Source organism: Perca fluviatilis, chromosome 11 (assembly GCF_010015445.1).
Source record: "Perca fluviatilis chromosome 11, GENO_Pfluv_1.0, whole genome shotgun sequence".
Lineage (NCBI taxonomy): Eukaryota > Metazoa > Chordata > Actinopteri > Perciformes > Percidae > Perca > Perca fluviatilis.
Genome location: NC_053122.1, coordinates 21,248,646 through 21,270,934, shown reverse-complemented (window position 1 = coordinate 21,270,934; position 22,289 = coordinate 21,248,646). Strand labels below are relative to the sequence as shown.

Below are 22,289 nucleotides of genomic sequence, written 5' to 3'. Positions count from 1 at the left end.
TTTCTGTGCTGGCATCTCATTGACCTGTGTATCCCTGTTGTCTTCTATCAAGATTGTAAATGCTATTCACATTGTAAATAAACACCACATGCCTCTATTTTAAGACACTATATTGTCTCATCTATTGTGGTTTTTTTGTATCCAGTTCCAGCCCCCATAGAACATTTTAGAGAAATAAATGCCATCTGCTGTTCATTCTTAGCTGTCTGTCCTTGGTGTGACTGATATTTGTCTCACTTGTCGTCTGGTATAAATGTTCTTTTGAGGTAACACCCATGTGTTTCGGCTGTGAACATGATATAACGGTAACCTTATTCTTGAAATGGCTAAGAGGTCAGGAGAAGGGCCATGTGGGTCAGATATTGGAGAGTATACCATGCTGTGAAAATTGTCTCATCACAAAGCAATGTTTTACTTGGGATTTTATTGAACTCTATGGTTGCTAAACAGCATAGCCAGGTGTTATGTGCCTGTCTGCTGCCCTCTGCTGTATTGGGCACCAGGTGCCATTAGAGGGTGACTACTGGCTGAGAGTGACTTTTGGACGATTACCAAAGGTTGTGGAAATACCATCCATATCATTTGATGCTGTTAACTGATTGGGCATCAAGAAATGTAGACCACATAAAGAGCAAAGGTTGAGGAGAAAAACAATTGGAGGTAAGTTCAACTTTGAGTTTATATAAAGTATTTTATTTTTCCCTTATATTACATTTTGGGGATCTACTAATGCTTGGATGGATGTGGGACAGACACAGATGAAAGAGTTCTCTATCAATTAGTTGTAATTTTTCTTTTTCTCAGTACACTTTCAGGAGCATGGAAACCAAACACAGTAGCCAGAACAGAATGCAGCAGAGGCAAGCAACAACAGTGGATTACTGTCTGCTAGAGTTTCGGGGAGTTTAAATCAGGGTCCAGGCGACCTGCTGCTGTCAGTCATTGGCACTGGGGGAAAGCCCACTCTGGAAGACCAAGAAAATACCATGGAGGCCAAAGAATAGGGAGGAAAGGGATAAGACCTGTTACCCCTTGTTTTTAGACACTATAAGCATTAAATATAAGGCATATCATTCTGTCTCTAAATCTATGATCAAGTAGAGCACAATAGAAACCAATGCCCTGCTATCTAATGATTGCTATGTCACACTGAATGATTGTCATGGGACATACATTGAACACATTACTGTATTTTTAGGCTTTTGTACAATATGAAGTCATAACTTAATTATGGGCCTGACGAGCTGGGTAGAGCAGCTGTCAACATGGTGGCAGTGGAATACAATGTGTCACAAGTTCTGGGTCAAGTTCAATCACATTTACATTCAATAGACATTTAAGCTTAGCACATATTGCATATATACGTACATGTGGATAATGTCAAAGTTTCTAGTCTTACTCAGAAACTACTGTCCAGATGAAAGGGAAGGTTACTCAGAAAATGGACAGAATTAATGAAGAATTTGAGCAGTGAGCAAAAAGACAAAAGGGTCAATGGGCCATGATCATATGAAGTAATGCATTGTTTTTGTTTAGAACATTTGAGAAATTATGACAGTCTATAACCACTTTATGCTGGTAAAGTCCTAGTGAAACAGGAAAATGACACAAAATAAGGTTGACATTTTGGAAAATATACTTGTTTTCCAAATACCACAGTCTAATTAGAAGGCTGATATCAATTTCAGTTCTGTGCATTCAGTACACAGATCACAACAGGTGTTAGCTATAGTGTAGCTGAAAAATTAAAAGAATAGGGAAACAGTTAAACCTCACTCACAACTGGTAAAAATATGACAAAAGAACACCAATGCTAAAGTGAACTTCACATTCAGCCTCTTCAGATTTAATTTGGTCATTATTAGATACACATAGAGGTGACAAGAGATTGATTTGCATGTCACTGATTTGCACATACAAGAAAGACCCAAAAGTACAAGTGAAGTTATAATTATTTTATATGTTTTTTCTCAACTGGAGTCTGAAGTCATTACAATTCCTGTATTATACAATTTTCTGCCATTTCTTGCTGTCTGTGAGTCTGTATGACTCCACAGTGACCACAGTCGAAATGTGTGATTGAATACTTAAAATAGTACTTAAGTACGGTTCTTGAGTACATTTGTTTGGTAATTTTTCACCACTGCAACAACATTAAATTAATCATGTGTTTTGTTTGTAAAATCTTCAAAGTAATCTCTGCAAATTAAGCTGTCAGATAGCCTTTATGTAGTGGAGTGAAGGTATAAAGTAAAATGGAAATACTTAAGTAAAGTAAAAGTCAAAATTGTACTTAAGTGCAGTACTTGGTTACTTGTCACCACTGCTGAAACCTTCCACTCAGTAATATTCTGTGTAGTTGTTTATGACTCCGACCTGTAGTGTGCAGCCCAGCAGCAGAGTGCAGCCCAGCAGAGGCCAGGCTCGCCTGCTCTCCATGTCGACCTTACAACAGCCTATCTCCTATCTCCTATCTCCACAGTAAATGACAAGTCTATTTTGGAAAAGGAGGCTGCGCCGAAATAAGCACGTCAGCTATTTGGCATCCTGAGGTACCGGAGAAGAAAGAAAAAATAAGTCTAGTCAACCGCCCACCGCAGGAGACTGGGGGTGATGTTCCACCATTCTGGATTTACAACTATTTCAAGGATATTTGTGCACAGAGAAGACATTTTTGGTGGGACTTCTAAACACTGATATTGGAGTAACGTTAGGCTATCATCCGGAAATCTTGACGGCCAACTGACGTTTTAGCCCACATGATTCAGCGCCCGTTTTACCTGAGTGGCTGAAGACTCGAGGAGAAAAAAGTAATGTTAGGCTAAAAAAAAAAAGATGCTACATTAAAAATACCGAGAACTTGGCCGAAGTTATAGCAATTTTTCTATTTATTTCTACTTAAATTCGTATGCGTATTTTCACACCTGTGACGGTCAACGTTAACGGCTGCTTTGAGTTAACATTAGGTAACGTTAACCTAGCTAACGTTACAACTTCCAGTCTCAGTTAGTTAGGCTTAACATGCGATTTAACTGTAATTAGAAGCGTGTGTGCTTCAGTTGTCGCAGTTTTACATACCGTAAGTTAGTGTAATTTAATTCCAACATCATTTTTTAAAGACATTTTAATTAGCGTATAGAAAACTGTGATAAACTTTAACTATGTTTCTGAAGTGGAAGCTTTATCAAACAGCTGATATCTCTTTCGCTTCTACAAATGGCAATGGACAGAGACGGGCTCTGACAGCTGAGGTTATTTTTGGGACAGGCAGTTCAAGCGTAAGAGGTGACAAAGCTGGCAAATGTCACCCTTTGAAAGGCACATATCTGCTCTATTTGACCTTGTTACAGGGGAATTTGTTTGTTGTTGTGTTGTTAAACTACCTTCCTATTGAATAGGCTGTATGACATGAAGTTAAGTGTTTGTATTGATGAATTACTGCAGGGCCAGGACAAGGGACATGTCGACTGACACTTACTGTAACTGCCTGCCATAAATATGCCTATCTGGACTGTCCCTTTATGTCTATTTTCATAGCATAACATATTTATAGAGTAACGTTACACTTAACATTAACTGCCACATTTTACAATGGTTTGCATTTGACATGGTATCTTTATAATTTATTGTGTGGCCAGCAATTATTAATAATAATTGACACAACCTTTTATGAACATACAAAATGTGTAGCCTAATTTGTTGCAGTTCAGCAGAAATAGCGTTTGTTTTTCCTAAAACAATTTAAAAAAACTGCAATTTATTTGTTATTGTTCCCAAATAAATTACTGAAAATGACTTTGGTGTTTAGTAGCTATAGCAAACTTTATCAAGCTACTACTTGCTGTTTTGCCAGCTATGCAAATTATTAAAATGACTTAAAGGTCCCATGGCATGAAAATTTCACTTTATGAGGTTTTTTAACATTAATATGCGTTCCCCCAGCCTGCCTATGGTCCCCCATGGGCTAGAAATGGCTCAGATGGGCCGATCTGGAATCTTGCTCCTTATGAGCTCATAAGGAGCAAGGAGAATTTGGCCCACCCATGAGAGAGAGACGTCATGGCTTTCAAACGAGCAAAGTGGCAGTTGGTCAAGGCCACACCCCCACCCTCCACCTTGCCCCCCCTCTCCTCCTCAATAGCTACAGACACAGAAATGGCACATACTAAGGAAAGCTCATTGTGGGACTGGCTCTAGTGGCTGTAATTCTGCACCAAGGCTGAATTTCGGGAAAGAGACTTCACTTACAGTATTAGGGGACCAATAAGGTCTATATAAAAGCATCCAAAGAGCACCATGTCATGGGACCTTTAAGTGAATGTGACACGTCCAGTTCAATGTTGCATATTATTTCTTGTAAACCCCTCCCTGGTACTGTATTGTAATATTCTACTTTTCTTTGATTACAGGAACAAACAATGGATCAAAACTTGTTCGGTGGAGTCCCCAGGTTTCTCACCCGCCCAAAGGCATTCTCAGTGTGTGCAGGCAAGGATGCCACACTCAGCTGCACTATCGTGGGCAGCCCAACTCCACTGATCACCTGGGAAAAGGATAAGCTTAAGCTGACATCTGGGGGACGCTTCAAGACCGTGGAGGATGGAAATGTGTACCGCCTGACCATCTATGAATTAACACTGGAGGACAGTGGTCAATTCATGTGCCGGGCCAAAAACAGCATTGGGGAAGCTTATGCTGCTGTTACCCTCAAAGTGGCCCTGCCCTCAGAGATGGCCCAGAGGGCCCCTGTTTTCATAGTTAAGCCTACCTCTACACGTGTAGGTTTGGGAGGTGATGTCATTTTCCACTGCCGAGTTGCAGCTTACCCCGAGGCCAACTTTGATTGGGAGAAAGATGGGCGCTACATTGGGGAGACTAACCGTATCAAGATTGTTTCCGACAGTGACAGCAGCACCTTAAAGATTCAAAGTGTGCGGAACCTTGACAGCGGCACCTACACCTGCAGGGCCCAGAACACTGTTGGCCGTTCTCACGCTGCAGCAGCTCTTGTTGTAGAGGCCCAGGATTCCAACCACCTGGCTGCAGACAAGAACACCTCCCTTCTTTCTCACCTCCAAAAGCGCAAGGAGGAAATGAAGAAGGACATTTCTATCTATCGCACTGAAGAAAGCAGATCCTCTCTTTCTTCCTCCTCCAAAGCCAACATCACAGATGGTTTGAATTCCCAGAGTCTGGAACATGAGCTGAGGGCATCTGCGCTGGCAAAGCTGCCCAAAGGTGTGTTCACCCGTACCTGCACAGTGACTGAAGGCAAACATGCCAAACTCAGCTGCTTTGTGACAGGTCACCCTAAGCCCCACATTATCTGGAGAAAGGATGGAACAAATATCAGCGAGGGCCGCAGGCATGTCATTTATGAGGACCAAGCTGAAAACTTCATCCTTAAGATCCTGTACTGCAAGCAGAGTGATAATGGTCTCTACACCTGCAATGCAACCAATATGGCTGGGCAGACCTACAGTGCTGTGTTGGTAACAGTCAAAGGTAAGAAAATGCTTACAGTACAGTTATACATGTTATGCACATTTAAGAGAATCCGCTACAAGTAAGCTATCATTAGAGATATGTTCATGAATGATGTGCATTATCTGTCAGCACGTGTAACATCATAAAGGCTGTAAATCTTGACCACTGTTTAACATTTTCGACATTTTCCAAGCAAAGGTTAAATGACAAGGCTGTCATAATTACATTATTTTATTATTATTAATAAATCCCATGAAAACCAACATTAGTCTCAGCCCCAAGACCCCAAGCCAAATGGTTCCGACTGAAGACACATCTTTCAAAATGGCTCACAAATACACTATAGATGCTAAGTAATTTCCTAGACAGCTGGGCACTGTCGTTGCAAACACAACTGAAACATGACTATATTGAGCTGAAAATGAATACACATTTGTTCTTCTATGAGTATTTATAACACCAGGATGGTTTGTGTTGGATTTACTCAAAATAAACTACAGTGCTTATGTTCATCACAGTGAAGAAAAGTGTCACCCAGTGCAGCAGTGTGGTTCATTTAATGTATTTTAATAGCAATACAAATGGAGGTATATGGCACAGAGGAATAAACTATATGTTAGTAGGATAAACTCATTGTTGGCAACTGCACTACATGTTGTCCAAATCAGTTTACCAAAGTATCATTTAAAAGGTAATATATATATTTTTTTCAACATGGACCCTTATTTTCCAATGCATTGGTGACTAAAAATCTTTAACAATTGGTCCAGTATTGAGCGAGAACACTGTACGTATCGGGCTGCAATGTATTGATAGGGCAAATGCACATCATCAATTTCCATCCACTAAAAGTGCTGTTTTTGCCACTGACAGGCTCAGATTGTTAAGTGTCTGACAACATAAAAAAGGATCCCTACAGACCTTTTTGTTCAACCAGAAACAGCTTCGAATTCGCCATCGCCAAACTCACCAGACATTTAAATAAACAATACTTTTAGCATACTAGGGCTGGGCAATAGGGAGAAAATCAGATATCACGATATTCTTGACCAAATACCTTGATATCGATATTGCGACGATATTCTAGGGTTGACAGTTGGTGCTTTAACAAAATATCTTCACACTTAGATTTTAGATAAATAATCATCAGTAATGTGGACATAATGTCTAAGTGGGTAAAGGCAAATAATAGAACAGCTAGAACAGTCTGGTAAGTTCAGAAAAAGTACATCACTTTACTGTAATGTAGCCTTTAAAACCAGTAAAAGACAACACTTATGTCATATCACAATATTACAATATCCAAAATCTAAGACGATATCTAGTCTCATATCACGATATCGATATAATATCGATATATTGCCCAGCCCTAGCATGCATACAGCCAGCATATTTTTACATGTAAATGGGTGAATTAAGTGTTTATTTCAACCAAACCAGAGTGGTGATTGCAGGCAGCTCCTGTTGATAAAATTGATTTATTTAAATGGAGTCTGGTAGGTTTGGTGATAGCGATTTCAGGTTAAACCAAAAGGATCTTACTCTGAAACAAAAAGGTCGACCTCTGTAGGGATCCTTTCCATAATGTTGTCGGACACTTGTAATAATAATCTGAGCATGTCAGTGGCAAAAGAAGCACTTTTTCTGGACCCAAATTAAAGTAGTACAATTGCCCATAAACGTTACATTGTAGCTTGTTTCGCCGTCTTGCTTAATACTGGATGAATTTCAAAGACTGTTGTTGCCACCAGTCACTTAGACACAAAACATAGGAAAATAGGGTCTGGGTTGAAAAAAAAAAATTAAGTTACCCTTTAACCTCTCAAAATGTGTATGACTTTTCACAACAAGGTTGAATTCTGGCTCATCCTCTGAAGGTGTTGTGTTGCATCTATTTTCTGCTGGTGATGAGTAGTTCACAGATGCTGAGATGGTCACTCACTTACTGGAGCACATTGGCACCACTGTTAGTGAGACTTCCCTTGGGAAGAAATTGGCCCAAGGGACAAAACTGTAGGGTTTTAGATTTATATCGGTATGTACGATAATGAGGGCTGTGCCACTAATGTACCTGTTTATTGCTGGTGCAGGAAAATTGACACTTCTGATGTTTGCCTTGCCTGTTAGTTTGCAGGACTTAAATTACAAATTTGCAATGAAAAATATACATTTTGAATTCTTAGTGGTTGCATGACCATATCCATTTCACAATGAATACACAAAATACAGCACAGAATAAAGAAAAACAACAAATACAGTACACAAAATTGTCACTTCTGACCAGTACAGTAAAAATGGAAAAAGGAGTGAAAGTTTGCTAACAAAACAAAAACATTGCACTTTGTGTGACATTTAACAACGTTATGTTGGATTATTATAGATCACTTAGAAAGTAAATAAGTCCTGGCAGAAAGGGAAGCCAGTCACATTCTTGGAAAGCCCATCAAAGCACTTATTTATTTGGAATACTAAGGACCAAATAAATAACTGTTGAGGGTTGTTAATGTTTCGTACTGTGTGTTGTCAAAGCCTATGACTAAATTATAAGCTATGGTTTGACAACTTTGATTCCCTCCAGTGTTTTTGTGCAACTTGATAGTCTCTAATAATGTGTACTTTGTCCTTTGCAATGTAAAGGAAATATTGCAAATAGTTAAATGTAAATATTACATTTATATTACATAGGTAACTGTCAAACCTTGGTCTTAACAACCAAAGTTTCACAGTGGACTACCAAAAAGCTTTTATTTCACTTGCTGTATTGCCAAAATATTTTTTCCACAACTTCCTCTGTAAAAGCTTTTGACTAGTGAAAATATTATTGAATAACCAAGTCTCAAATCTTGGGTGCTCAAGAAAATACACACATCAAATGTCCAATGTGATGGATTATCTCTCTAGCAAGTTTTTTGTTCTCCGACTTGATTTTAAGATCACACTAGCCTGAACTAGAGATCAAGGGGCAATAAATGTAGAAAGTTTTTAAAATGGTTGATTTTAAAGTAGGCTATATGCTGCATTTTGTATTTGATAGACTGACATATGCAACACCATCAATTTGGCTGCGTAACTTAAAGATTCTGTTATTTTTCATTGTGTCAGAGCCTAAGGTGCCATTCAGAAGGAAGCTGCAGGATGTGGAGGTACAAGAGAAAACATCAGCCACCCTGATGTGTGAGGTTCCTGTTAGTGCCACCCTGGCCAACTGGTTCATGGAGGAAACGCGGCTGGAGCAAAGCACCAAATATTACATGGAGCAGGAAGGCACCCTGCGTCGTCTCACCATACATAATGTCACAACCAACGACGATGGTGTCTATATCTGCGAGATGAAAGAGGGCAGTCGCACTGTGGCTGAGCTCACTGTCCTGGGTATGGTTGAGATGTTTTTTTTCTGTCTTTATTTCTTGTTAGATTTTATGTGCAGGCATTATAATGCTATTATCAAGAGTAATTAATATGACCTGCTTAAAATGCTGCTAATAAATTGGAAAAATTAAGAACAGCTAGTCAGTGTGTCTACAGTGCTACTGAATGTGTTTTTTTATGTAACGTTTACTATCTCGCATATCCCAGGCAACATTACTAAGAAGCTTCCCCGGAGGACAGTAGTTCCTGTCAGTGACACTGTCATCTTCTGTGTGGAGCTGGAGCATCCCTTCCCGGATGTTTACTGGACCCGCAATGGCGAGAAGCTGAAGGAAGATTCCCGTATTTCGATTGGCTGCGTGCTCAGACAGTACACACTCACAATTAGAGATTGCCAGGCTGATGACTCAGGAGAAGTGGCCTTTGTGGCTGGAGACTGCAAGACTTCCACTCGATTCTCTGTCACTGGTGAGGATGACACTTGGGTCAAATTCAGATTTATTGTATTTGTTTTGACCTACCTATGCAGGATGGCTTAACATGTGGTTATTAATGTTTAAATAACAAAAAGTTAAACCAAACAGACTTCATTACATTACTATATATATTTACCTTTGTAATTACCTTAATTGTCTTGCATTCTCTTATTGTTCTTTTTACTGTTTTATTATTTTATTTATTTTTTGGTTAGAAAAAATAATGTAAGCACTTCATGGAAATTACCTAACTCTAAAATAACCCAGTCCTACAAACACTACTACAAAGGTTGGTGGATTTACAGTGTTTGCCAAATAGCAACATTTATTAAATGTAAAAGAGGAATAAAAAGCAGTACTCTGATATATGAGTTTTTAAAAAACATGGACAATTACAGTTGACATTTTAGGTGTGATCATCTTCATTTGATCATTTTCACCTCTAAATAATAAAAGAATCTCATGAAACGTAGGTGCTCTTCAGGATATGTACAGCCTATGCACGTGTTTTGGATTGTTGGAAAATGGATTCAACACAGGATTTTTAACTTGTGCTATATGGCTTTGGTGGGTCCTGAATCTAGCTTGCCTTGTGTTTAAAAACAAAAATGTGTTCAAGTGGACTTGTTTGAAACCTGATCCGATCGCTTAATGTGTGTGACGCCCAGTGTCCTTTGTTGTACAGCTACAACTTCCCTATGACTTTATACAGCATCACAGTTATTACACTGGTAAACAAAGTGTTATCCTAACTGACAAGAATAATTGCCCTAAATGAAAGTAAAAAACAAACTTTCTTTTGATTTACTACAATCACTTAATGCTCATCTGATTATATAAACACTATGATCATCACTCTTTCTGCTCTAGCTGCAAGAAAGCATCCTCCCGATCCACCAGTCGATGCTGTGGTGCAGAACAAGACTGACTCATCCATCACCATTCAGTGGTCTCCTCCTGACAGCGACCGCCCTGTGCCCATCAAGGGCTACATTGTGGAGAGAAGGAAGATTGGCACTCAGGCATGGCAGAGGTGCAATGCTGGGGTAACCATAGTTTCAACAGAGATCACCGTCTGCAACTTCACAGAAGAAGCCACCTACCAGTTCCGTATCTCTGCTATGAATGCCTTTGGCCAGAGTCCCTACCTGGAGGTGCCTGGAAGCTTCTACCTCGGTAAAACTGAGCTCTCTGTAACATTTGTCATTCATGGCTATGTGCTGTTGTTGTATGCATTCAAATGTACTTTTCTCATGTCTGGTTTGCCTGTTGTCCCCAGAACCCAGTGCTGAAATCAGGAAAGGCCTAATGAACAGTACTGCAATCTCTGGTGAGGAGTTCTCTATCTCCTTGGAGCTGTCTGCTGTTTGTTCCGGCTTCTGGTCTCTAAACGGCCGCCTTCTGCGCAGTGGAGCCGACTACCTCATCACTAGATCCAAGAACACACACACTCTGCTCATCCGTGTCGTGACCATGGAAATGAATGGAACTGAGGTCAAGTTTGTGGGTGGAGGCTCGCAAAGTAGTTGCATTCTATCTGTGAAGGGTAAGCACTTATGGCCAGATAAACTATCAAGAGAGAAAACTGCTCTAAATCATATAAATAAATTGTAGTACATTTGCTTTTCTGTATTAAAACTTTCTTACCTTTTTGTAATTGAATGCCATTTGTATTTACTGTATTTGTTTGCGAGAAGCAAATCAATAATGCCTTCTTACATGAAAAGTGTATTTTTAGCTCCTTCTGTTAGGTTCACCAACAAGTCAGATCTGCTGGAGGTGGTGATCTGCAGTGCCCAAGCCACTGCTCAGCTGATTGCTGAGGTGTCAGATTATGATGCACAGGTTTGTGATGGGAACATACATCATTTACAGCTCTACTTTTAGCATGCACATATTCTTTTAATGCACCTTTAAATTTAAAAGTATACAGGGATAGAATACAAGTGCTATCATTTCTGTAATTGATAAATTTTTTTCTGTGCTATTTTCAGTCTCCTCTAAAATCTGCTTTTTGATTAAGCGTTGTACTCAACTACCTTTAAAAATGCGAGAATTATATTCCATTTTAGTTAGTTTTGACCCTCTTTTCCATTGGCAGTCTTTGATAAAGAAGATATGGCCCCCACTTTGGATTGAATAGATGTATTGTAGTTGAAGTTAGGTAGGGGGTTATCATATGGAGTTGAATTCAGTCAGCACAGTGTGCAACATTTTCTATTTCATATTCCTGTTAACCAGAATAGTCTTCCTAGGGGTCACTTTTGTATTAGAGCGCTTTTCAGCACAATTACTCCTACTTGGTAATACCAGAGTAACAGTAGTTCTACTTGAGTATAATATTTAATTACTCTTTTAACCATAGCTTTTACTTTATACTGTCTATTTTGGCAATCTGCGTGTGTTTCCTCAGGTGGTGTGGATGAGGAATGGGCGGGAGGTGAAAATAGGAAAGAAGTATGAACATATGATCATCGACCGCAAGAGGATCCTTATTGTACACAATGTTACAGAGGAAGATGTGGGCATCTACGAGTGTGTTTTAGGTGATGACAGAATGTCCCTGCAACTCACTCTTAAAGGTATGCTCATTGAAAAGGTACAGTTTAACTTTATCCCAGAGAAAATTCAACAATCTGTCTGCCATGGATTGTGTGTTGGCCTGTGAAGGTAGTATCATTCATATGCTCTGCTCAGTGCAAAGATGATTGCGTAAAGGGAACTGGGCTCAGTGTGTGCAACAAGTACTGCCTTAAGCCAACATGCAGACCATGTGATATACTGAAATGTGACCTACTCCGATGGCTGCGAACATATGCTTATGAGCCATCAAATAGAGGAAAGAGCTATCTGTCATCATGTAGTCAACTCCTGTGTTGCTACCCCAATTAATTCCACACATGAACTGCTCTGATAACAAACATAAAGATATATATTTCCAAAGGGATTTTAATGAGTACACTAATGCGGTAGCATTATATGTATGAATTAAAAAAGGACATTGATAAATAATTGATTTAAAAAGTCATCACTCAATTACTCTCTTTTTCTCTAAGATGAACCTGCCAAGTTTCTAAACAAAGCCAGAGGTACCATGGGAATGTCATCGTCCCTTAAAGGAGATCTTGAGCTGAGCTGTGAGGTATCTCCTGCCACCGCGGTCGTTGTGTGGAGAAGAGATCAAGTGGAGATCACTGAGGACCAAAGAACTGCCTTCATCTCCAAAGGCACTCAAAGGAAACTCATCATCAAGAATGCCAAGAAAAGTGACGAAGGACATTATTCCTGTGAGACAGCAGCAGACAAAGTCACATTCCAGGTCAAGATAAAAGGTAAGATTGTGTGTGATGATTTCATAGTATTATTCAACACTTCACACAAATATTAATATATGATATAAATGTCTTTACCTTATCTTTTTCTCAGAAACTCAAGCTGTAGCTGCCTTCTCCAACAAGGAGTCAGTCCAGAAGGAGGTGAAAGCTACTCTCTCCCAGAAAGCCACTCTTAGTTGCAATGTTTCAGATAGCAAGACAGAGGTGAAATGGTATAAAGACGGAAAGTTGTTGATATCCAGTAGGACAACATACTCAGAAGTAAAAGACAATACTCGTCAGCTGGTGATTGAAAGAGTGGAGAAGAGCGATGCTGGAGAGTATACATGCGAAGCTGGAGGGGATAAGCTGGTCTTCAAGGTATTTGTGTCAGGTAGGACCGCACGATTGATTAATGGATATATATATATATATATATATATATGATCTGATAAATAATTATAGTTTTATGCAATTAATATAAATTATATCTTGGTGTCTTTCTACTGTATGAATAGGATTTGAGTTAAGGGTTTGAAGAAGGTTAGTTGCTATGCATTTAATTATCTTTATACATCACATTTATATGATGTAGTACCAATTTTGTGATTTAAATGTTCAAAATAACACTTGTTTAGGTTTGCCTGGGAAAGTAAATAATCATTATTGTCCTGAAGAATGCATCAGTTAGATGTCTCTTATTTGTTTCAGTCATCGGTGAACCTTAAACAGTGCTTATAACAACAACACTGTATTTTTCATTGATGTTACCCTCAGAGGTCCAGTCAGCTTTCTTCAACAAGGAATCAGTCCAGAGGGAGGTGAAAGCCACTCTCTCCCAGAAGGCCACTCTGAGCTGTGAGGTAGCTGATAACAAGACAGATGTGAAATGGTACAAGGATGGCAAACTGCTGACTTCTAGCAAGACAATCCATACTGAGTCCAATGGCAAGAGTCGTCAGCTGGTGATCGAAAGCTTAGAGAAAAAGGATGCTGGAGAATACATCTGTGAGGCTGGGACTGAGAAGTTGGCTTTTAAGATGCATGTTGCAGGTAAGGGAAGGTGGATTTTCGAAATAATAATATTACTAATTGGATGTTTATTGGATCTGATATTTTCCCTCTCATGCCTCCTCCATCAGAGGCCCAGTCAGCCTTCTCCAACAAGGAGTCAGTCCAGAGGGAGGTGAAAGCCACTCTCTCCAAGAAAGCCATTGTGAGCTGCGACGTTTCTGATTCCAAGACAGAGGTGAAATGGTACAAGGATGGCAAGCTGCTGACTTCCAGTAAGACAATACACACAGAGTCAAAGGGTAAAAGTCGCCAGCTGGTGATAGACAGCGTGGAGAAAAAGGATGTTGGAGAATACATCTGTGAGGCTGGGACTGAGAAGCTGGTCTTCAAACTCCAGGTGGCAGGTAGGGCCAAGGACTGAACTGGCTTATAGTATTTCTGTTAATTTATGTACTTACAAGGTATTGCAGATTTTCATATATCAATGAACAAGTACAATGTTTTTATCATCCACATTCATGGTTTCCTCCACAGACACACAGGTCCAGTCTGCAGTCTCTAACAAGGTGTCTGTCCAGAAGGAGGTGAAAGCTACTGTCTCCCAGAAAGCCACTCTGAGCTGGGAGATATCTGATACCAAGACAGAGGTGAAATGGTACAAGGATGGCAAACTGCTGGGCACCAGTAATGCCATCCGTGCAGAGTCAAAGGGCAAGAGTCGTCAGCTGGTGATCGACAGTGTGGACAAGAAGGATGCTGGAGAATACATGTGTGAGGCTGGGACAGAGAAGCAGGTCTTTAAAATACATGTGGAAGGTAAGGAGAATGTAGTATGTTTAATAAATACCAAATGTTTATTTCTTTGTTTGTTTGTATCTTTTGAGCACATAGCATGTACAATATAAAGCCTAGATACATTTGAGGTAAAACCTAGTTTAATGACTGCCTCATACAATGTAAATTGCATTGTAATAAACATGAAAATTACAAATCCTCAAATACTAAGTCATTATTCTAGCTTTTTTAAATAAAAAGAATGTATTGTACTGAGCGTTATGCTTTGATTTCTTGTAGCATTTGTTTGCTGAGGCAGCTGTGGTGTCTTGTGGCTTTGTTGTTTGTCAGTTCCTGGTCAGAGATTTGGTCTTTTTCTTTCTCAATGAATTGTTTTTGATATATTCATTGTGACTCTGTGGCAACTTGCAGATGCCCAATTTGCTTTCGCTTTACAAATACAAAGTGCAATGTTGTGTCTCTATTAATTTGATGTGTTTTAATAGAGCTTATTGCTCTGCGCACAGCTTATGTAAGGTTTGGTTGAATTTGTCCAGTAAATCCAAAGCAATGTGTGTGCTGTGGTTTAAAGAGTCTAGTCCTTTTTTGTATAGATAATTGTGCTGCCACCACACTCTTTTGCAGGTACTTCTACAGAAGTCCAGGCTAAATCCGCTTTCCTCAACAAAGAGTCTGTCCAGAGGGATGTGAAATCGACTCTCTCCCAGAAAGCCATCCTGAGCTGTGAGGTAGTTGATAACAAGACAGAGGTAAAATGGTACAAGGATGGCAAACTGCTGAGTCCCAGCAGAGCAGTTCACATGGAATCAAAGGGCAAGATTCGTCAACTGGTGATTGACAGCGTAGAGAAGAAAGATGCAGGAGAATACGTATGTGAAGTCGGAACTGAAAAACTGGCATTTAAAGTACATGTGACAGGTATGAGGAATCAAGGGCGTAGTATATGTGATTAGTGCATATACTGTTTAAGTTTGTGAAGTGAAGTAGACCAAAAACGGCTACAGTGGAGATTTTTAATTTTTAATTTTGCTTAACTACTGTTCTGGGTTGACTTGTGTATGTTGCAGTATGTTGGTGTCACAGATATTTGCATTGCTCTTTGTGATTTTTTTTTAGTTGTATTAAAGTAAAGGGCGGAAATACCATGACATTCTCCATTATTACTTTTGCAGAGATCCAACCCAAGTCAGTCTTCTCCAACATGGAATCAGTCCAGAGGGAGGTGAAAGCCACTTTCTCCCAGAAGGCCGCTCTAAAGTGTGAGGTAGCTGATACCAAGACAGAGGTAAAATGGTACAAGGATGGCAAACTGCTGACTTCCAGTAAGACGATCCATGTAGAGTCGAAAGGCAAGAGTCGTCAGCTGGTGATCGACAGTGTGGAGAAGAAGGATGCTGGAGAATACATCTGTGAGGCTGGGACTGAGAAGTTATCTTTTAAGATGCATGTGGAAGGTAGGAGGATTAAGATGTCGCCAGTATTTCCAAGAGTATGCAGATGTGATATTTATTTGCTATCATGTTTTTCTGTTTGCGTTCAATCATTAATAAGTGTATTCATTATGACTGAAAGGTTTTGGCAGTGCTATGTATTTCAGGGTTTGCTGATATGTTGTTTGTTTGTTAACATCAACATTTTCATTTGCTCTGCAGAAGCCCCAGCTGGCTTCTCTAACAAGGAGTCTGTCCAGAAGGAGGTGAAAGCCACTCTCTCCCAGAAAGCCACTCTGAGCTGTGAGGTTTCTGATTCCAAGACAGAGGTGAAATGGTACAAGGATGGCAAGCTGCTGACTTTCAGCAAAGCAGTCCACATGGAGTCAAAAGGCAAGAGTCGTGAGCTGGTGATAGAAAAAATGGAGAAAAAAGATGCTGGAGAATACACATGTGAGGCTGGAACCGAAAAGCTGGTATTTAAGCTGCAGATGACAGGTAAATATATATTTAAAATATCATTTATTTAGCCAAGATTGATAATTCTCAGCACAAATCACTAAAACAATAAGCTCTTACTTATCTTTAGATGCAGCTGTCAAGTTCCTGAATAAACTTGTCAAGGACACACTTATTGTTCAAGTAAGTGAAAAAGTTGTTTTGACCACCGAGCTGACCACCGAGAGCGGTAGTGTGAAATGGTTTAGAGATGGTGTGGAGCTCAAGGAGGGCAGCAAGTATGAAATGAAAAAAGATGGCCTTTCTCGTACCCTGATAGTAAAAGCCACTGAATCCAAAGACAGTGGAACATACTCCTGTCAAACTGCTGATGACAAACTGGAGTTTAAAGTTCAAGTTAAAGGCAAGTTATAGAAATGTTTCTAACATTCTGATAATTGCTGTATAGACCTCTTCAGATGCCAGATTTGGATTTTATGTCCAACTCTCATGTTTTCATTTCAGATTCAGCTTTGAAGTTTGTTGTCCCTTTGAAACCTACTACAGTGGAGCTGGAAGGTACACTTAGCCTGATGTGTGAACTAAATCAAGCTTTAGGGGATGTTGTCTGGCAGCATGATGGCCGTGAGATCAAACCTGGAGGCAGGCACTGTGTCAGGACAGATGGTGCTAAGCGGGTTCTCACTGTGACGGGCATGACTAAAGAAGATGAAGGAGAATACAGCTGTGAATGTAGAAATGACAAGACCTCTGCTAAAGTCACCTCAAAAGGTAATTCATTATTTAATTTAACTCAAACATTCAATGTTTCAGAATAGACACTTTTTCTTTCATATCAGTCTGCTTCATTTGATGCTGCGTGTTCTTATTAGCACCCAGACTGGTGAGGCTAACCACCAAACTGAACAATGTGGCTGCAATGGAGGGAAAAGACGCCATTTTCAAGTGCGCTGTCAACCCAGCGGAAGCCAGTGTTAAATGGTTCCACAACAATCTACCCGTGACTGCTGGGCCCAAGTATAAGATTGAGCATGGTGGCAGCAGTTACTCACTCACCATCACCTCTGTCACTCAAAAAGATGCTGGAGAGATAAGTGTTGATGCAGAAGGCAAAAGCTGCAAAGCTACCCTTCAAGTGCAGCGTAAGAACATGTTTGTTAAAATATAATTTTCAAGGATGTTAAGTAATCTTATCCTCATTAAATTCAACATTTCTTTATGCCCCAATTAGATGAACCTGTGACATTTAAGAAGAAGCTAGAAAACCTGACAGTGGAGGAGCAGAGTGAAGTGAAGCTGGAGGTGGAGCTCAGTAAGCCATCTGAAGAAGTGAGGTGGATGAAGAACAGCATAGTGCTGCAGCCTGTAGGAAACATGGAGATTCGGGTAGACGGAGCTAAGCAGGCTCTGGTCTTAAAGAGCGTGACTCATGCTGACCGGGGAATCTACTCCTGTGAATCTCTGGATGACAAAACACAGGCCAAACTCAACGTGGAGAGTAAGACTGATCCATATTCACATAAAAAAAAAAATACATTGTTAAAGTACATATAAAAAAAGACAATGTCATTTCATGTGTGTTTGGATATACTGTATGTTTTGAGTTTCTAACTAGGTTACCTTGCTTCCATTTTAACATTCAAACATGTTCTCCTCCTCCCTTCAGTGAAGAAGATCCAGGTAATAAAGGGTCTAACAGAAACCAAGGCACATGAAACAGAGACGGTAACTCTTGAGGTAGAACTCAGCCAGGCTGATGTTGAAGGCTCCTGGACCAGGGATGGGGCCAAGTTAAAGTCAGGGGCGAACTGCCGTATCACAGCCCTGGGAAAGAAACACACCTTAACGTTGTCCAATCTCAAGAGGGAGGATGCAGGAACTATTGCCTTCCAAGCAGAAGGAGTGCATACTTCTGGCAAACTGATTGTTACAGGTAAGGGATGCTTCCTGTTAAACTATGTACACACTGCAGGCTAAAAGTGGCCCAAATGGCCAGTGGCCTCCATGTTTTCTTCCATATAACAGTGTGCTGCTGCTGCTACATGTGACGTCTTTTTGTAATTGTTCTTTTGCACATACGGGTCAGTTCAGGACTGTGACCAGGTCACACTGGAATCTGATATGGGTCACTTTAAAAAAATAATGTGAACAGCCAAACAAACAAAGAAGTTAGATCTCAGCAATAAATCAGAATTGAGCAATAAGGCTTGCAATTTGTCACCTAATCGGTCACTAGGGTCTTTTTGTACTGCACCCATTCTGCCATGAGTCATCATTTAGTCACTTTTTGACCAACATGTGTTGATTCTACAGAACCTCCTTCTATGATCTCCAAGCCAATTATGGATAGCAGTGTTCCTGAGAAGGAGAAGGTTACTTTTGAATGTGAAGTGTCCAGAACCAATGCAGATGTTAAATGGTTCAAGGTGATGCATTATTATTCAATTTACTGTCTTCAGAGTGAATTGTATGAATTAAAAAGTGTACAGTACATACTGTATGTAACATTTAAAACATATGATTAATCTGCAGGATGACGTGGAACTGAAACCAGGGAAGAACTTTGGCATCCATTCCTTGGGCCGAAAGCGCACTTTGGTCATCAACAAATGCACACCTGAAGATGCAGGCACTTACATCTGTCGCACTACTGATGATAACACCTCTGCCAAGCTCACCGTTGTTGGTAATTATTAGTCATGTCATGAAGCCCACAAATCAGTCAGTTGCCATTACTTAGGGTATAGTATAACAATTTACAATATATAAAAGCGTCTTTAAAATATTTTCCATGCAGCCAGAGATATAAAGATTGTTAAGAAGCTGGAGGATGTGGAAGTGATGGAGAAGGAGAGTGCTGCATTTGTCTGTGAAATCTCACACGATGAAGTGGACTGCCACTGGTATAAAGGAAGTATCAAACTCAAAGTCAGTGACAACATCAAGATGAGACAAGAGGGTAAGGTCTCAATAAAGTAGTACACTAATGTATATACCAATTAATGCATCTTCATAGGATTTTCCTAAGTAATGATTATCTACAAGCTGTCCATTTCTTATTCCAGGCAGAACCTATGTACTGCTGTTTAGGTCTGTCACCCCAGAAGATATGGGTGAGATTAAATTCACAGCTGACAAGGCCTCATCAACTGCAAAACTTAAAGTGAAAGGTAAATGAGTCTATGTTATGTGCTGAAATCTAATCTCAAAAGTGAATACTGTATATTGCTGCATGGATAAACTAACCCATGTTGCAATGTTCAGATGTGGTTGCAAATTGATTATTTCTATTCACCTCTGCACATTCAAAACCATATTTTCCTATAAATAAGAAACAATTAGGCTACTGTATACACATTATTATGCTATATACATTTGCATGCAAACTAAAAGTTCCTGAATAATTTCTTAAATTGACCTCAACATTTCAACTGGTTTAGTGAGCCAAATGTAAAAGGTCACACTAAAGTTAGATGAAATGTTGTCTTGCTAAAAGAGTAAACATAATGCATCATTCTGACAATAATGGTGAGATAGAAAATCCAGTTGCAACTTGCATTTACATTGTCATGCCTCATTGAGAACTGATGGCAAAAGGAAACACAACTCTTATGGTGTTTTACTAGCTGATGTTTAGGATTATTATATATTATATCTATGTATAGAGAACCCATCATTGGTCCAATGATTTTAGGGTCATTGATGATTGGACATCTCCAGGAGTATGAGAAACAAAGAAAAACTTCTCTCTCTCAGTTGACCATAAGTTGCTCTAATTTGCATCAACATGGACATGTCTCCTAGTTGCTATGTCAGTGTCTCGCTGTTTGAAATCAATCAATATAAGCAAGTATGACTGGCACACAGTAATTTCCATTTACTGTAGTGTCATAACGAGATTCTTGCTGTCTGCTTTAGCTTTTGCAAAAGAAAATGACGAACATGATGGTGCATCAAAAGCATTGATGTTTCATTACTTATTAGATCCATTGGCTTTTGATATAACATAATTAAATTGTGAACAATGCCTGTAATGTGCTTAGGCAAGGGCTTTGGCAAGGCCTTGGCATTAATAGCCTTCAATCTTCCTTTTTTGGCATACGTGATACGTTTTCATTGATTCAGTGTTATTGTTACTGTAGAGCTGCCTGTCAAGTTTGTGAAGAGACTCAGGGATAAGATAGCGATGTATAAGCATCGTGGTCATCTTGAATGCCAAGTGTCACGTGCCAGTGCAAATGTGAAGTGGTACAAGAACAAGATGGAGATCCAACACGGCAAGAAATACGAGATCAAAAGTGAAGATGTGTACCGAAAACTCACCATCAACGATGTGGACTCAGGGGATGAAGACACCTATACCTGTGACGGCACTGATGACAAGACATCCTGTAAACTACTTGTGGAAGGTAACATGATGGAAGATGACAAAGGTTGAGTGTAAGCTTAGTCTCAGGTTTATCAGTTGTAGGGCATTTACGTACATGGCCGTGTATGATTTTGTATATACATGTACATGTACAAGTATTTACACAAAACATGCCATCAGACTGCTAGTCAATGAGGTATCTCTGTTTACACCATATGTCTGTCTGTCTATATCAATGTTTGTCTGTCTATCTATGATTAAGTATTGGACTAATGGAATATACAGGAACATTATGTTGATTTAATTATTGGTCATTGGAAAAAGCCAAATTAATTAACATAGTAATTGGTATTTTAAATGATGTGTACTACTGCAGGTGAAGTAACCCACACAGGTGTTTTCAGTCATTCTGGTTGAGTAGACCTCTGCTAAGGTTGAAGTTTGGTGGGAAATATGTTAAGTCATTATATTAAAGTCCATCGACAAAGAATACGTTTTTTTCACAGAAGACTAACCAAACTAGTTTGAAGTTATTTAGAAACACTAGCCCATTTTATACAGAGATCCCGCAATACTGCTGTAAAGAAGAGCCCTAATTACATTATTAATTAATTATGAATACATTATTGCCACTTGTGCAGCTGTATGGGCTTTGCAATTTGATTTGGGTCTTAAAAAAGCTTTACTATTACTATTGGTGTGGTCCATTCAATACAGTATAATATATATAAATCAGCAATATTTTTATTTTATGAAATCATATGATTGACTTCTTACTAAACCATTCTCTTCATGACCCCTTTAGAGCAGTCCATCAGCATTGTGCGGGAGCTTAGTTCAGTAGAAGTGACAGAACCCTTTGCAGCTGTTTTTGAAGTTGAAATCAGTATGGAACTGGTGAAACCTCCTTTATGGACTCTAAATGGAGTTGCAGTGCAGGAAAGTGCTGATATTGAAATGGAGAAAGAGGGCACTATGCACCGTCTCACTTTCAAAAAGACCAAAGCATTGATGACCGGACCTGTGCAGTTTACAGCTGGGAAGAGCAAATCTTTAGCCCAGCTCACAGTCAAAGGTAAATATGTTGAATCACGTTTATACTGCACTGTGATACTGTTGTTGGTAAATATATCCAGCATAATTCAGTTGAGTCTAATCACATACTGTTCCTCACATTTAGAGCGTCCACTTGAGATTGCGGAGCCCATCAAAGATGTGAAGGCGAAGGAGAAAAGCTCTGCCATACTCACCTGCAAATTCTCTGCCTCACCCAAAGAGGTTATTTGGTTGAAAGGAATGGTACCTCTGGCAGCGTCAAACAAGTATAACATTAAGCAAGATGCTACAAGGGCTCAACTTACCATTCAAAGGTTGACTGAGGAAGACAGCGGAGAGTACCGCTGTCAGTCCGGACCTGCTGAGACCAAAGGGATACTTACTGTTGAAGGTGCAGTATGGACCTTTAAATACCAAACCAAATACAGCAATTGTGCATTTTCTTATTAAAACCATCACATAAAGTAGCTATTTTAGAATGGTTGTGGACTACATTGGTCTTTAAACTAAAACTTGTGTT

General features: G+C 39.6%; 1 protein-coding gene across 1 annotated transcript in view; it reads left to right on the top strand.

Annotated features, from left to right (window-relative positions):
* The first annotated feature begins 2,558 nt into the window (after positions 1-2,558).
* LOC120568841 (obscurin-like) overlaps positions 2,559-22,289 on the top strand; it is a 54,711-nt gene continuing 34,980 nt past the window's right edge. Inside the window, 28 exon segments of the mRNA XM_039816564.1 lie at positions 2,559-2,810; positions 4,410-5,505; positions 8,590-8,859; positions 9,064-9,324; positions 10,203-10,508; positions 10,612-10,878; positions 11,071-11,177; positions 11,746-11,914; positions 12,389-12,664; positions 12,759-13,040; positions 13,424-13,699; positions 13,789-14,064; positions 14,195-14,476; positions 15,080-15,373; positions 15,628-15,909; positions 16,108-16,383; positions 16,475-16,747; positions 16,849-17,115; positions 17,217-17,486; positions 17,576-17,842; positions 18,011-18,277; positions 18,658-18,770; positions 18,877-19,030; positions 19,142-19,303; positions 19,410-19,514; positions 20,487-20,753; positions 21,519-21,788; positions 21,894-22,160. Coding sequence (XP_039672498.1) covers positions 4,419-5,505; positions 8,590-8,859; positions 9,064-9,324; positions 10,203-10,508; positions 10,612-10,878; positions 11,071-11,177; positions 11,746-11,914; positions 12,389-12,664; positions 12,759-13,040; positions 13,424-13,699; positions 13,789-14,064; positions 14,195-14,476; positions 15,080-15,373; positions 15,628-15,909; positions 16,108-16,383; positions 16,475-16,747; positions 16,849-17,115; positions 17,217-17,486; positions 17,576-17,842; positions 18,011-18,277; positions 18,658-18,770; positions 18,877-19,030; positions 19,142-19,303; positions 19,410-19,514; positions 20,487-20,753; positions 21,519-21,788; positions 21,894-22,160 — 7,393 coding nt within the window. The 5' untranslated portion in view covers positions 2,559-2,810; positions 4,410-4,418.